Source organism: Caretta caretta, chromosome 10, assembly GCF_965140235.1.
Source record: "Caretta caretta isolate rCarCar2 chromosome 10, rCarCar1.hap1, whole genome shotgun sequence".
In the NCBI taxonomy this organism is placed as follows: Eukaryota; Metazoa; Chordata; order Testudines; family Cheloniidae; genus Caretta; species Caretta caretta.
In genome coordinates, this window is record NC_134215.1 from 67,781,028 (window position 1) to 67,794,979 (window position 13,952).

General features: G+C 37.9%; 1 protein-coding gene across 4 annotated transcripts in view; it reads left to right on the forward strand.

The window, feature by feature from the left end:
* The window catches only part of ADAMTSL3 (ADAMTS like 3), a 279,815-nt gene that overhangs the window by 215,741 nt on the left and 50,122 nt on the right, over nt 1–13,952 (forward strand). For 3 of the 4 annotated variants that reach the window (XM_075133138.1, XM_048867323.2, XM_048867322.2), the window contains exon 16: nt 4,316–4,602. In XM_075133138.1, coding sequence (XP_074989239.1) covers nt 4,316–4,602 — 287 coding nt within the window. Of the gene's footprint in view, nt 1–4,315; nt 4,603–5,412; nt 5,904–13,952 lie in introns of those variants that run through there. The other variant, XM_048867324.2, reaches the window with a different exon arrangement.

Here is a 13,952-nt window from a genome sequence, read left to right on the forward strand (position 1 = left end):
AAATGCAGCTGTGTTTTCAAACCCCACAAACAGGGGATTTGCCAAACCAGGAAGACAAATACCTCTGCCGCTGTGGTCTACCATGGCTGGTGTCCTGAATTTACATAGAGGGTGAATGTTCAAAAGCCTTTTTTTATTATTATTAGGAAAATTTAAAAATGACTGCTTGTAAAGCAAGGCCAAGAAAAATGTAGGTTTGACCTTTTTAGTTTTTAGTTGTGGAATGTGATGACAGTTGATACCCATCATTATTTTAAATGTTCCTCCCTTGAGCCTTCTTAGTTACAGTAGGATTCGCAATGAGGCTTCAGCAAGATTTTACAACCTTTTCTTTTAATAATAAGTTAAAGAAATAGACACCTCTGCAGCCTTTTCTTTTAATATCTTAGAGAAATAGAGGATAAATTTAGAATGCTTTCAAAAGCTGGTATGTTTTCTCAGCAACATGAGAACATCAAAAATAATTGTTCACTGGGTTTGTATAGAATTGCATTTACTAAAACTGAAATGTGGTGGGGTCCTTGAAGGTTCCTGTTCATTGCATTTAGAAAAATTCCCCCATTTGTGCCCTTTTTATTTTAAGTACATGTATTTCAGGCTTTCTTGCAGCCTCTCCACAGAAAGGTGGTCATATATTTTGCCCAATAAGTAACCACTCAACATGATAAAATCTGTGGCTCTGGATTTTAAAGAGGTAGTTCAGTGATGGGCAGGATTCCAATGTTTCAAAGGTTCTATTCAGATAAGCACCCAAACATTTAGATGCTTCTGCAAACCTTATCCAGTCTCCTTGGATCTGCAAAGTTGGACTGGAAATATCAAAAGAACAGCCTTTCTTGAGGGATTTTGGCATTTTTGGTCCCAACCCAAAAGTGCAGGCATGGGAAAACTTAATAATAATGAGAGAAGTAAAGTTTTCCAGATCTTCTGAAACACAGAGAGGGTTGAGTTTGAGCAAAGGTTTGGGTTGACTGTTGCCTTATCTTTACCAATTTGCTCATCAATAGTTTAGATCACTGCTTCTTTTTCCCAGCCATCCCAACATGGCCCTAATGAACACCCACTTTCCTCCCCATTAGGTCATGATTGGTGGGCCTGATCTCCACTGCGTTGCACCTTGTGTTTGGTCATTTACATGTGTGCAAAGTGTGCCAAATCATAATGATAGCATTTTACCCCCACTTTGCACAGACATAAGTGATTGCACAAGGCGGCAAGACAGTGGAGAATCAGGCCTCCTGTGACTTGCATAAATAGATTTTTCAATTTGATTTGGTTGATTTTTTTTAAGCATTCATGCAAATCACTATGAACACATCTTAAAAACTGGAGCCTTGTCTATGAAATTCATTAAAGGCCTCAAAAAACCTTCAGAATCCTAAACATTCCATTATAACCTACCTGATGACTTGCAAGGGACAATAATTTGAGAGCTGCTTTGATGCTACCTAATCCTGATCTAAACTCAGTCTGGGCCTGTTCCCATTGAAGTCAAAGGCAAAGTTACCAATGACTTCAATAGAGAAGTATCAGGCTCAATATGTTGCCAATTGTATGCTGAATATGCCACACAATGAAAAATATACAGCCTCTGATGTTGGTGGATTATTCCTTTTTACTATCTCAGTCACACATTTAAGGCAAAGTTCCATAATTTCTGCTTCAGGCTGTGGATTTAGCTAATTAATACAAAACTGGCACCTGATCCAGATTCATGATTTAGACAGAGTACTGTCCTGTCTCCAGAGTTCTACTGCTCTGTAACGCTGCCCGATCAGCTATATGAACTCATTTTGTACTAGTAGTCTCCATAGGCTTTTGCTTAATTTTAGCTATTTCAACTACAGCATGCCTTTGATGAGGTCATCAACTTGAAAAGAATTGCTGTAATATGGGGTCGTTCTAATTAACCCTACAGTCATGTGATTTGGTTTAGCAAATGACAAAGTAGAATTTCAAAACCCATGTTTTAATTTTTTTAATCTTGAACTTTGCTATGAAATCCCATGCACAAATATTCAACAGGAAACCCACTAGTAAAATTTAGGTCAGGTGTAAGTCAAGGAATAATTGCTTAGAATTTTCTGAGTTTCTTTATAAATTCTATGTATGTATAATATTACCCAGATATGGTTCTTTTTGTGGAGAGAAGATCAGAATTTTGTCAAAGCATTATGCACAATTGCCCTGATTCAACAAAACACATAAGCACGTGATTAGCTCTAAGCACGTTACTATCACGTTGATTTCAAGGGACTACTAAAATGCTTGAAGTTAACCACATGCTTATTGTTTTGGAGGATCAGGGCCATTTTTGACATAACTATCTAGAAATTTTATATGGCTCCCTTTGGACCTTAATCTAGTCTCTATTCAGGTTCTGAGGTAACTTTCTTTGTTAGCAGGTTTTCCCATTGCTGTGTACTTCAGGGTTTCTCACTCATAAGCAGCTGTCAGAGACAAGTTGCTGGACTAGATGGACAACTATTTTGTCCCAGTATGGGATTTCCTATGTTTCCTGTCACTGCAGTAAATGAGCACCTGTAATTTGTTTCTGGCAATACTCTTCCAATGTAGAAGATTCTTTTAGTGCACTTCAAATGTTGTCAAACCTGTGACATGCTGAACACTCTCAGTTTCTGTTGACTTCAGTAGGAGGTGAAGGTGCTCAGCACCTTTCTGGATGCACTCAGCATCCTGCAGGATCAGGCCAAAGTTTGGGATGGTTCCATTCAGGTATACTTCAAAAAAGGCCAAATCTTGACAAATTTGGAAATCATTATTGGGCAGAACTTGTCAGGGAAGTTCAGCAGCAGCTCCTCAAGGGTGATCAGCTTCTTCCTAACCCATATTAGCCAGTGCTCTTTAGAGGAGGGGAAAGATTTACTCTTCCCTCTTCTCCACAGCAGGTGCTCTTTGGAAAGTAGCCCAGAGGCCTAGTGGGAATATATCTATAGCATAACTACTGTGTCATCAGATGCTCTTGTCTCCTCATGCCTCTCTGCAGTGGCAGAAGGCAGTTGGCTTGACATAGTAGTCTATCCGCAAACTCTATTCTTCAAATTTAGCAACACTCTGAGCTTGAGATCAGAGTATCAGCCATCCTGTGTAGACATGTCTCAGTCTTACATAACTGGCTGCTTTTAAATTTAAAAAAAAAATTCTCTGCAACAAAGCAACGGATTTTTTAATTGAAGAAAGGGGAGGAAAAGCTGTTGGAACAAATAGATGTCTAATTTGGATCCTAAAGAGGTGTCCTTTGCTGATATTTTAGGAGATAATAAAGAAATGTTTTCATTTCCTCTGTTTCACGTACATCTGCTCCAGTTGGAAAATTTAAAAAAAATCTATTTCTTTCACCAAAGTGTTTGAAACCTTAAGAAAATGACCTATGCAATTATGTATTTAACTTATTGTCAAATTATCCACAAATCCACCCAAGATGATTTGTGGAATTCAGCCCTATTGTAATGGTCTAGTTTGAACATTAATATGTGACATAATAAAGGCCCTTGAAGTAATAGAAGATTACACATTTTTTAAAATATTACCTCTAGTCCATATATTAATGAGATGTGTACAATAATAATTAATTATAGTTAATCAGGAGCATAAAGACACACAGATGAAAGTGATAGTCCACTGAGCAAGTTAATCACTTCATCAAAGTTGGGCCTCCTACAAGATGAAATCTAAATAGCATCCTGTAATGTTCTGCACTGGAGGTGGCTACATTTCAAAAAGTACCTTTCACTAGGTCTATTAAATGTCATTACAATGATGTCCTGTGGTAGCCCTTCTGGGAGATGTGAATAGAGTGTAGATGTGCTTTTGGCATATGTATGACATTGTGTGCTTTGAGAGCTACTGTAACTCAATGTGTAGACCTATATATACAGTTTGGCCCGCTGAGTGCTCCAGGAGTTTTGAGCTACCTTTCGGTATTGCTTTTTTTCCCCAGAAAGGTGAGTTGCTTTTCATTGCTCCATATGACCTTTCTTCCTCTCCCCCACAATCTTGTCTGTTGTCTTCGTTTAGTTATGTGGAATTGTGGGTAGGGGGAAAGTGAAGAGGATGTATTCCTGGGGTTTAATGATAGGATTTGGGTACGTGCTGAAACTGTATCTCAGTATAACCCATATTATTCATCATGTGCTTTGTTAGCATGTTGGCCACATTTGCAGTGTTATATTACATTAACTTTTTGTAGCAATATTTTAACTCTCCACATACATTTGCACGTGCACACATATATCAAGTGCAAATTTCTCCTCCTTCAGTTTTCTTTAAGTTGCTGCACTATGATTATTTGCAGGTTTATTCCAGAACCCTGGTCTCCATGCAGTACTACTTGTGGTCGTGGCATTCAGGTGCGAGATGTGAAGTGCCGTGTTCTTCTCACATTTACTCAGACTGAAATGGATCTGCCTGATGAGGAATGTGAAGACCCCAAACCAGCAACAGAACGAATATGCCACCAGCCGTCCTGCGACAGTGATCCTGTCCCATACACCCCAGAATTTTCACGTGCGGAAGATAGCAGTTTGATTTATGATTGGGAATACATTGGTTTTACTCCATGTTCAGCCACATGTGTTGGAGGTAATTTAAACATGTTTTCATCTATGGTGTTTAAATTTGACGTTGTCAAATAACTGTTTGATATTATTCCAAATTAGTTACCATTGGCATTTAAAAAAAATTCTGAACTTCTAACTTGTGTTAATTCTTTTTACCTTTGACGATAGCATCTAAATGTCCCTTGCTTCCACATGCCTCACAAGGTAGTAATAGAGATAAAATTGGTTTTCTATAAATCTTTGAATGAGAAACTGGGCTGTATTCAGTCAACCAAGTTATGGAAAGTTTCTGTCAATGTTGATGCAGCAGTTAGTCTTGTATTATCGAAAGATAAGTTACAAGGAATCACTTCAGACTATCAGCTGGTTTATGGGTTTAGATAAATGAAAATATATGTGACAAATCAATGACAAATATGCCTAAATGTTCATTTTTCTCCAAGGAATTTATATGTGCAGTTTCTGAACTAAAATGTGCATATTAACTATTCACTGTCTTCAAAATGCTGCCATTTTTTATGGTACTGTAGACCTGTGGTATGGTAGCACAGGGAGACATCTCTCCAGAAATGGCTGAGATGGAACTCAAATAGGATGTTGTTTAGGATTTGGTCCAGCGTATCCTTCTGTAGGAAGTCTGTGCCATACATCTGTCTGCAAGTAGTTAGGCACATTCCTCCTTTAGATGTAATCTAATCTCTCTGAAGTACATATTGCTAGACAATGTTGCTAGTGTTGCTACTATGTACTGTACTTTGGAACTGGCCGTAGAAGTGAGTTATGAAGTGCGAAGTGGAAGCAGTGGAATTGTGAACACACCTGTATGTGACAGGAATGATGACATCAATGGGAAGTGAAGACAGTTGTACCCACAGAAGAAATATAATAAGTAGAAAAGGGCTGAGCAGCAACAGTTTGGAAGTCAAGAGCCAATCTGGAGCTCATAGAAAGTGGCCTCCTTTGTAGTGGTCACCATCTGGAAGTTTGAAGACAGGAGAAGTTGGGAAAGATGCCCAGATAACTATCAGCATGATGGTAAGTGACCAATAAAAAAGCCTCCCTTAACATTTAACATTCTTGTTTTATTGATGGCATTGATCTCTAATAATAACAATGTACCTGATCATGAAAAGTGTTGCTTTCTGCCATTCCTCACTTGTTTCATCGGGCATTACAGGAACTTAGCCCCAGGAGGATATGAGTTATATGTATGTATGATTTGTTTGCAGTTTTGACAATGACTATTGTGATCGATTGTTATATCTATCTGCTTTAAAAAAATTGACAAAATATTTAAAAACAATAAAGGAAATGGTATTTTAAATTAGCAACAAGGCTTTCACTAGCTATAAGTTTTTTCAGTTCTCTTGATTTTACTATCTACATTTAATTTTGTAAGATTTAGTCATTTTATCTCCATCTTTAATCCATTTTACCAATACTTCTGGAGGACTTCTCAACCCACCTGTTTTCAAAAGGTGTTGAATTCTCTCTGGTAGTTTTGAATTTTGAGCATAGAACGGGGGACACATAAGCCAGATTTTCAAAAACAGCCTCTCAAATTTTAACTGATATCATATATATGCCTTGTAAGTGTAAAAACTTACATGTGAAAAATTGTACCTGCAAGTTGACGATTAAATTTCAGAGGCTGTGTTGAGGCCCATAATTTCATATACGAGAAGCAAAAAGCGTTTTTTTTAAATGGCTAATAATCAGAATCAGAATCAAGGCCTGATTCTGCTCCTGTTATAGCCAAATGGGAGTTTGGACATTGACTTCATTGAGAACAGTATTGGTCCTTTGTGATTTAAAGAGGCAGTTCAACCAAACATTTGCCTCTGGATATACATGAATTGAAACTACTTCTTCAGCATGTAATGCAGAACGTTTGAAATGAAGAGACTTTTCATACGTGTTCTTGAGACTTCTGTAGAATCTATAGCACCACATGTCTAGATGTTCTTCCTAAGTGCTACTCCTAGGAAATGTGGGAAGTTTTGAGACTATTTGATCAAAGTTGAACAGCAATACCTTTGCTGTTATGCTAGTTAGATAATCACGACTTTGTTCTCCTATCAATGCTGTTCATCTAGCTGCCTTAGCAGACACTTTCAAACAGACTAAAAATTACCTGTGGATAAATTGTTTTAAGAAACCAGACGTCTCTTCTGTTTCCAACTGATTGCAGTGTACTAACTAATGATCTCACAATGTCTGGTTTTTTTCCATTGTGTAGTTCAAAGGGCCTGATCAATTTCAGCTCAGTTTTAAATCCGTATCTCATTTCAGTAAGATTAACTTTTTAGTTATAAGGAAAGAAATATAACATTTTAAGATAGGAATATCAAAATTTAATGTAAAGTATGAGAGCTTCTGTGTCTCTAACATGCATATATCTATCAAGGGCTTTTAAAATACATTCCTTAAGATTTCTATATTTGGAACTTTTCGCTCAGTTTCTTAATGCCCACTTTTCCCTGACCGAGAGGAGGCCTGCTCAGTCTAAACAAGCTGCAGATTTTATTGTCACTATGTCATATATTGCTTGAGCAAGGAATGAATCTGTGTTGCAAGGCTTGTCATTTTTATTATACCTTACCCCCAAATCCGCATGTGGACTATGCATAAGACTCCGTGTTTGTCACTGAGGTCACAGAAGTCATGGATTCTGTGACTTTCTGTGATTTCTGCAGCGGCTGGTGTGCCTGGCCCAGGGGCCACCTGAGCAGCTCAGGCAGCCCCTGGGCCAGGCACACCAGCTACTGCTGGTGCAATCTCGCTCCCCCCTCGCCCTCCAGCAGCAGGAGTTTGGGTGTCGGGGGGCTCAGGGCTGGGGGTTGGGCTGTGGGCTGGCACTTACCTAGGCCGGGCTTCCTGGAAAGGCGACAGGAACTCCCCTCCCTCAGCTCCTAGCTCCATGTGCTGCCTCTGCCAGCAGGCACCGCCCCCGTAGTTCCCATTGGCTGCAGTTCCCAGCTAATGGGAACTGCAGAACCAGGGCTTGGGGTAGAACAGAGGCAGCACATGGAGCTCAGGAGCCGGGTAGGGAGCCTGTCCCAGCCCTGCCAACCCTCCCCCACGAGCACCCAGGGCACCCCTGCAGGCTGACCCCCTCCCCGAGCACCTGCAGAACCACCACCCCCCGAGCCCTGTGGCGCCCCCTGGCCGTCCCCCTAAGCCACCACCCACCCCCAAGTTTTAGTTAGGGGTATATAGTAAAAGCCATGGACACGTCATGGGCAGTGAATTTTTGTTTACTGCCTGTGACTTTTACTCAAAATAACTGTGACTAAAACATAACCTTAACTATGCATTCAGTGTAAACTCCCTCAGCCCCTCCTAAAAAGAGGTAAAAATGCACGTAGTAACATTCTTTTTTATTAGAAATATGGAGAAAGACCTGTCTTCCATTCATTATCCAACAGCTTCTTTCTCTTCAAATTAATTATTTTAGCCAGGCTTTTTATTGTGTTAGACTGTATGCACTCTGAGGAACAGACCTTCTTTTGGTCTCTCTTTGTACAGCACCTAACACAATGGGTCCTGATCTATTGACTAGAGCTCCTACACTCTATGGTAATACAAGTAATAATAATTATAATAGTGCTGTTGACAAGAACTCTTTAGTTATTCTTTATGATTATTCTGCACTGCATCTATATAAACCATTACGGCCCATGATGCAGCAGCATTTTGGGTGTCATAAAAGTTACTGCCTTCTGACCATTAGCCTATGTTATGTCTCTTATCATAATTATTACTTCTGTGGTCAGTCTTTCTATGAAGGCAAGTAAGAGTTCTTCCATGTTAATTAATTATGAAGTAGGCATCATTTTAAAGATTCCTAGTGAGAGAGAAATTTCCAGAAATGTGAAGAATTGTCTATATTTCATTTAGTACCTGAAGAAAGTCCACACACCACAAAAATGATGGGTCAAATCTCAAGGACTTTGCTCATATGAGCCATTAATCAGCCCAACTCGCATTGATTTATTTAGGGTTTGGCTTGAGTAAAAATTGTGTGGGGAACTCCAGGTTTTGCCTCATTTGTCCAAAGAAAGGGTTAGTGTTTTTTTCACTGTTTGAAGAACTATGGCCCTGATGCAAGCACATGGGACGTATGCATAAGATTGATATTCATGATACTGTCTGCAAGAAATAATGCCAGTACTTGTAACATTCCTGGTTATGAGATTTTTTTTGTTTTTGTTTTAAATCTGCAGTATTTCTTCAGTCTTTATGTCAATTAGTTAATGAATATGCAGTATTCTAAATAGATTCTCTCTATTTCAAAATTATACAGTCTAATTTTAAAAACAGATTTCTTTACCTACTTTCCTAATAATGCTTTTGATTATAAAAGAAAAATTGCCAGTCCAATGTATTTGTCATTATTAATGCTCTGAATACGTCTTTGCATTTCTTTCTACTTGGACAATAGGAATGAGTTAACTCTATTTCACTTTCAGTAATTACCAGTTTCATTTTAAGATTCCTAGAGCTGCAATATTTGGGTTTCAAACATGGAAGGGGAATGTGTGTTTATCAACTGTTTTCACTGGATTTCATTTTAAATTGTGGGAAAGTTTCTTTTAGTTGAAGGTTCTACAAAAGCTTGCTTGCACAAAAAAATTGGACCATATTTAACTCAATCCCTTTAAAAGATGCCATCAGTTTAAGAATCCTGCTTGTCTCTTAAATTGTTGTACCTAACATCTAAGAAAGGTGAAAGAGACTGGAGAAATACCTCTACTTGTACTTTTGGAATTTGTTAGCACTTTTCATATAGTTGATTTCACTGTTTGTGCTTTAGCTGTGTGGACCTTTCACATAGTAACAGGGGACAGAAAAACATAGAGGGACAGACTTTGAACCTCTATACAACTGAACATCCATTCTGGATCCAAGCCCCCAAAATCATGAGATTGGTTTAAAAATCATAAGATTTAAAAAAACCAACCAACAAACAAAAACAAACAATAAATGTGCAACTCTTTTTTTCTTTGCTTTCTGGATTTTGTGATGTTAGGGTACACTTAGGTTACATTTTCAAGCTTTTCTCTCTAATCCTGAGGGCTAGAAATGTATTATTTTATGAAACATGAGATTCTTACAAAATCACAGGACTCCAGGCACTGGGGCTTTAAGTAAAGCACCAAGTATTACAGGACTCACAATAAAATGATGTGTCTTGGCAATACTGTGGTGTTCTTGCTGGTGAGCAGTTACTCCCATGAGTAGTCCTGTTGGCTTTTTGAGAAAAACTGCTCACCATTGAGTGGTCGATTTACAATCTGTTCCTTAACAGAGGGAAATATGACTGTACGTCTACAAAAATTGGCAGAGAGACTCAGGCATGTGTAATATATGAAATTTCTTCTAACTCACTTTTTAATTGACAATTGACGACAATTTCTCTTTAAGTTGACAGCAAGGCAAAAGTAATCTGAAATAAGTAAACTTTTTTTTTCCTTTTCTAGGTGTAAGGTTGAGTGAAGAGACCATCCTTCTACCATTTACATTTAGCATCTTTTGTCCTAACTCTTTACTGTTTTCCCTTTCTAGAGTAAAAGTAAAGTACACATTTTGCAAACACTCTGATCTTTAAACACAACTTTGTGCTCTGTATATTTCTTCCCACAGCTGTCAAAAACTGTGAGTTTGTGAGGGTTGTGTGCTCAGTTAAAATAGAAAATATTCTGTTGCACTGATTAGTAGAAAAATTACTGATAGTACATCAAAATACTGTAAACATACTTAGTGCTTTATTGAGATCTGCCTGAGTAACTTATCTAATACTTTTTTTTTGGGGGGGGGGGTGTAAATGTTCTACTATGTTAGCATCACAAGGCAAGAACTTCACACATATGACACTATGTTTGTTTGCCTGAAGATTTTATCACTATTATGGTATGCAAGATGCTTCCCAAACCCTGCAATATAAGAAGTTTTGTCACTGATTCACATTACAAGTCAATATTAAATTGTGGTGGCAAACAAATTTATAATTAAGATCAATCTCTTACACATTTTATAAGTAAATTATAAGGAAATGCTGCATCAATGGAGTGTAACTGTTTATTGGAAAGCACCATAGATCTGAAAAACAAGTCTGTTTTTGTACAAACTTTTTACAATATCTGTTCTGTTATACCTTAAAACACCAGAACACTATAGCTTTTATTTTCTTATTTTCTTAAAGCATTTGGAGTAGAGAATTGCAGCAGTCTGTGGCACTCTGATGAGTGAAATGAAAGACATCTCATACACCGACCAAACCAAGGTGGCACGTCACAGCCAAAAGAAAAAAAAAGGTGTGACATGCCTTTTTTTTCCCCTGGATATACTCACCACAACATTGTAATATAAACTGCTGATGAGAGAAATGCTGACTTGCAGAGGGCTCAATATAGGAATCTCTTATCATATCACCCTCTGTGTGTGAAGTTTAGAAAATATTATACAGCATAACCCATTGCAAAATAGCTCTTTTGGTTATCAGCTTTGACTGTTTTTTGTTTTTGCACAAACATGAATGTTTCCATTCCAATCCCTGTAAAAGAGATGTAATTTAAATCTGTTCTAAGGGCAAAATTTGGCCTAAAATTTAAAAAAAAAGGGGGTGGGGGGAACAGAACGGTGGGAATAATTAAGAAAATGTAGATAATAGGACAGAACATATCATGTTGCCTCTATATAAATCCATGGTATGCCCACATCTTGAATACTGTGTGCAGATGTGGTCGCCCCATCTGAAAAAAGATATACTGGAATTGGAAAAGGTTCAGAAAAGGGCAACAAAAATGATTAGGGGTATAGAACAGCTTCCATTTGAGGAGAGATTAATAAAACTGGGACTTTTCAGCTTGGAAAAGAGACGGCTAAGGGGAGATATGATTGAGGTCTATAAAATCATGGCTGGTGTAGAGAAAGTAGATAAGGAAGTGTTGTTTACTACTTCTCATAACACAAGAATTAGGGGTCACCAAATGAAATGAATAGGCAGCAGGTTTAAAACAAATAAAAGGAAATATTTCTTCACACAACACACAGTCAACCTGTGGAACTCCTTGCCAGAGGATGTTGTGAAGGTCAAGATGATAACAAGGTTCAAAAAAGAACTAGATAAATTCATGGAGGATAGGTCCATCAATGGGTATTAGCCAGGATGGGTAGGAATGGTGTCCCTAACCTCTGTTTGCCAGAATCTGGAAATGAGCAACAGGGGATGGATCACTTGATGATTACCTGTTCTGTTCATTCCCTCTCGGGGACCTGGCACTGGCCACTGTCGGAAGACAAGATATTGGGCTAGATGGACCTTTGGTCTGACCCAGTAGGGTCATTCTTATGTTCTCATGTTATGTTCTAAAATAACAACTAAGAAGCCAATTTTGTCTTGCTAGCCAGAACAAGGCACTTGAAGCAGAAACAAACCCTTAACACTATCCTCAGTGAAGGCCTGGGCCTTGCAACTGGATGAATGATAAATATATGTTTCAGTGCTCATCTGATAACCTCTTCCAGAGCTCTACCTCAGCAAAACTGTACATCTGGATCTTTATTTCTGAATTGTACATTACAAGCAACATATTTCTTATTCAAGGAAACTGAAGGAAACCAAAATGTTTGAATAAATTCTTCTGAAGGCGCATCCATCATTTAGGAGGTGCTGCAGTATCCATGGTTCCCTGGTTTTTAGTCTCTGGGATAGAACCTTGGAGTTCTGTAAAACTTGTGTGTAGTGATTTGCTTTGATTCTGCATTTTCACCCTTGGATCATGTTGTACGGACATTTGATGTAAAGGATATAATCTAGTCCCTAGTGTGAAAGAACATTTTATTAAATGTATGTGTTGCTGGTAACGTAATTTTCAACACTTAATGACTTTTATTTAATAGAAGTGACTAGGCGGTCAGTTATGCACAAGGTCAGTGCTCCTGTTACATAAAAACTCAGCACTGTGCAGACATAGTCAAAACAATTACACAGCAAAGGCTTCCTGGAATGAACATGAGCCCCAAAAGGGATTAAGATGGATCCCAGTGAAAGCCTAAAAGAAAGCTAGAGTCCATAGTGTTGTATACATCCACTCCTGCTACACGTATGGTTTGTATTATGCTTGAAATTGTTACATTGGTACCTGTATCATCACAATGAAGACTTGCAGCCTTGGTCTTGAAAGAATAAATATGCTGGATTGTATCAAGATAATTCATAGATGTGGGCAATATTGGTTTGTGATAGGAATTGCCAGTGTTCAAGAATGGATTGTACTAGCTCTTGACAGAGAGACAATTACAATAATGATTAACAGAGTAAATTCAAATGCTGGGCACCTGCTACTAAATTATAATAATGAAGAAAAATATGTCTTCTGGCTAAAGTGCATGAGGCAGCTCAGTTTGTTCTTCTACATACCATTATGATGGTCACTGGCTATACAAGTGCAAAGTCTGAGATGATAGTGGCAGATGGAAGCATTTCAGAGCACATTAAAATCATTTGTAACTCTCACTAGGAAAGAAAAAGACCAGTTATTACCCGAAAGTCATAAAACATGCACCACTAACCTTAGGCAGAAAATTTTCCAACACAGAATATTTCATGGAGTCAGTTGAAATCAAACGGATTATTAAATAACCAACAAGTGTTAAGAAACAGTTAATGGTGTACGAATTTATCTAGAAGCAAGGGTATTTATAACCATCATTATCTAGTGGTAGTTAGATAAAACAGAAAAACCTGTGATGTTTTAATGTACCATACATAAATAACAAGAGGAATTCCAGTTAGAAATACAAACATATTAGAAACCTTTCACGCTTTTAGACATAAGACAAAGAATATAACCTACTATGGAAAACACATTTGTAGCCCTAGGAGATCTCTTGGGGGGGAAAGTAAATTTAGAAGGAAGGAAGCAGATTCTCTGAACTGTGACCATGTTACCTGTTGTGTATTACATTAGCCATTTTCACATGGTACCAACAAAAGTGCATGTTAGAGTGCATTTCAGTGCTGTGCTGTTCAATAAGTCAATGATAATGACTGTTGTTTTTATTGCATAGATACAGAAGATTTCCAAAGCACTTCACTAAGTTTTGTGTCCTTTATTTCTACGTGCATTTCGCCATTAAGTGAATAGGGTTTGCACACTGAAGACATAATACTGCCTTGCAGAATAACGGTATATGTGAAATGGAATACACCATGCAATTTTGAAATAAACGATGAAGCTAACTAATTGACAAGTGTTCACCGAGTTGTGTTGATCTAAACCAGACTTATCGGACTTCATTTTTTCTGACTGATAAAACTTTAATTATTAATATTCTTTCATGTCTCAGCATAACTATAATTATAGC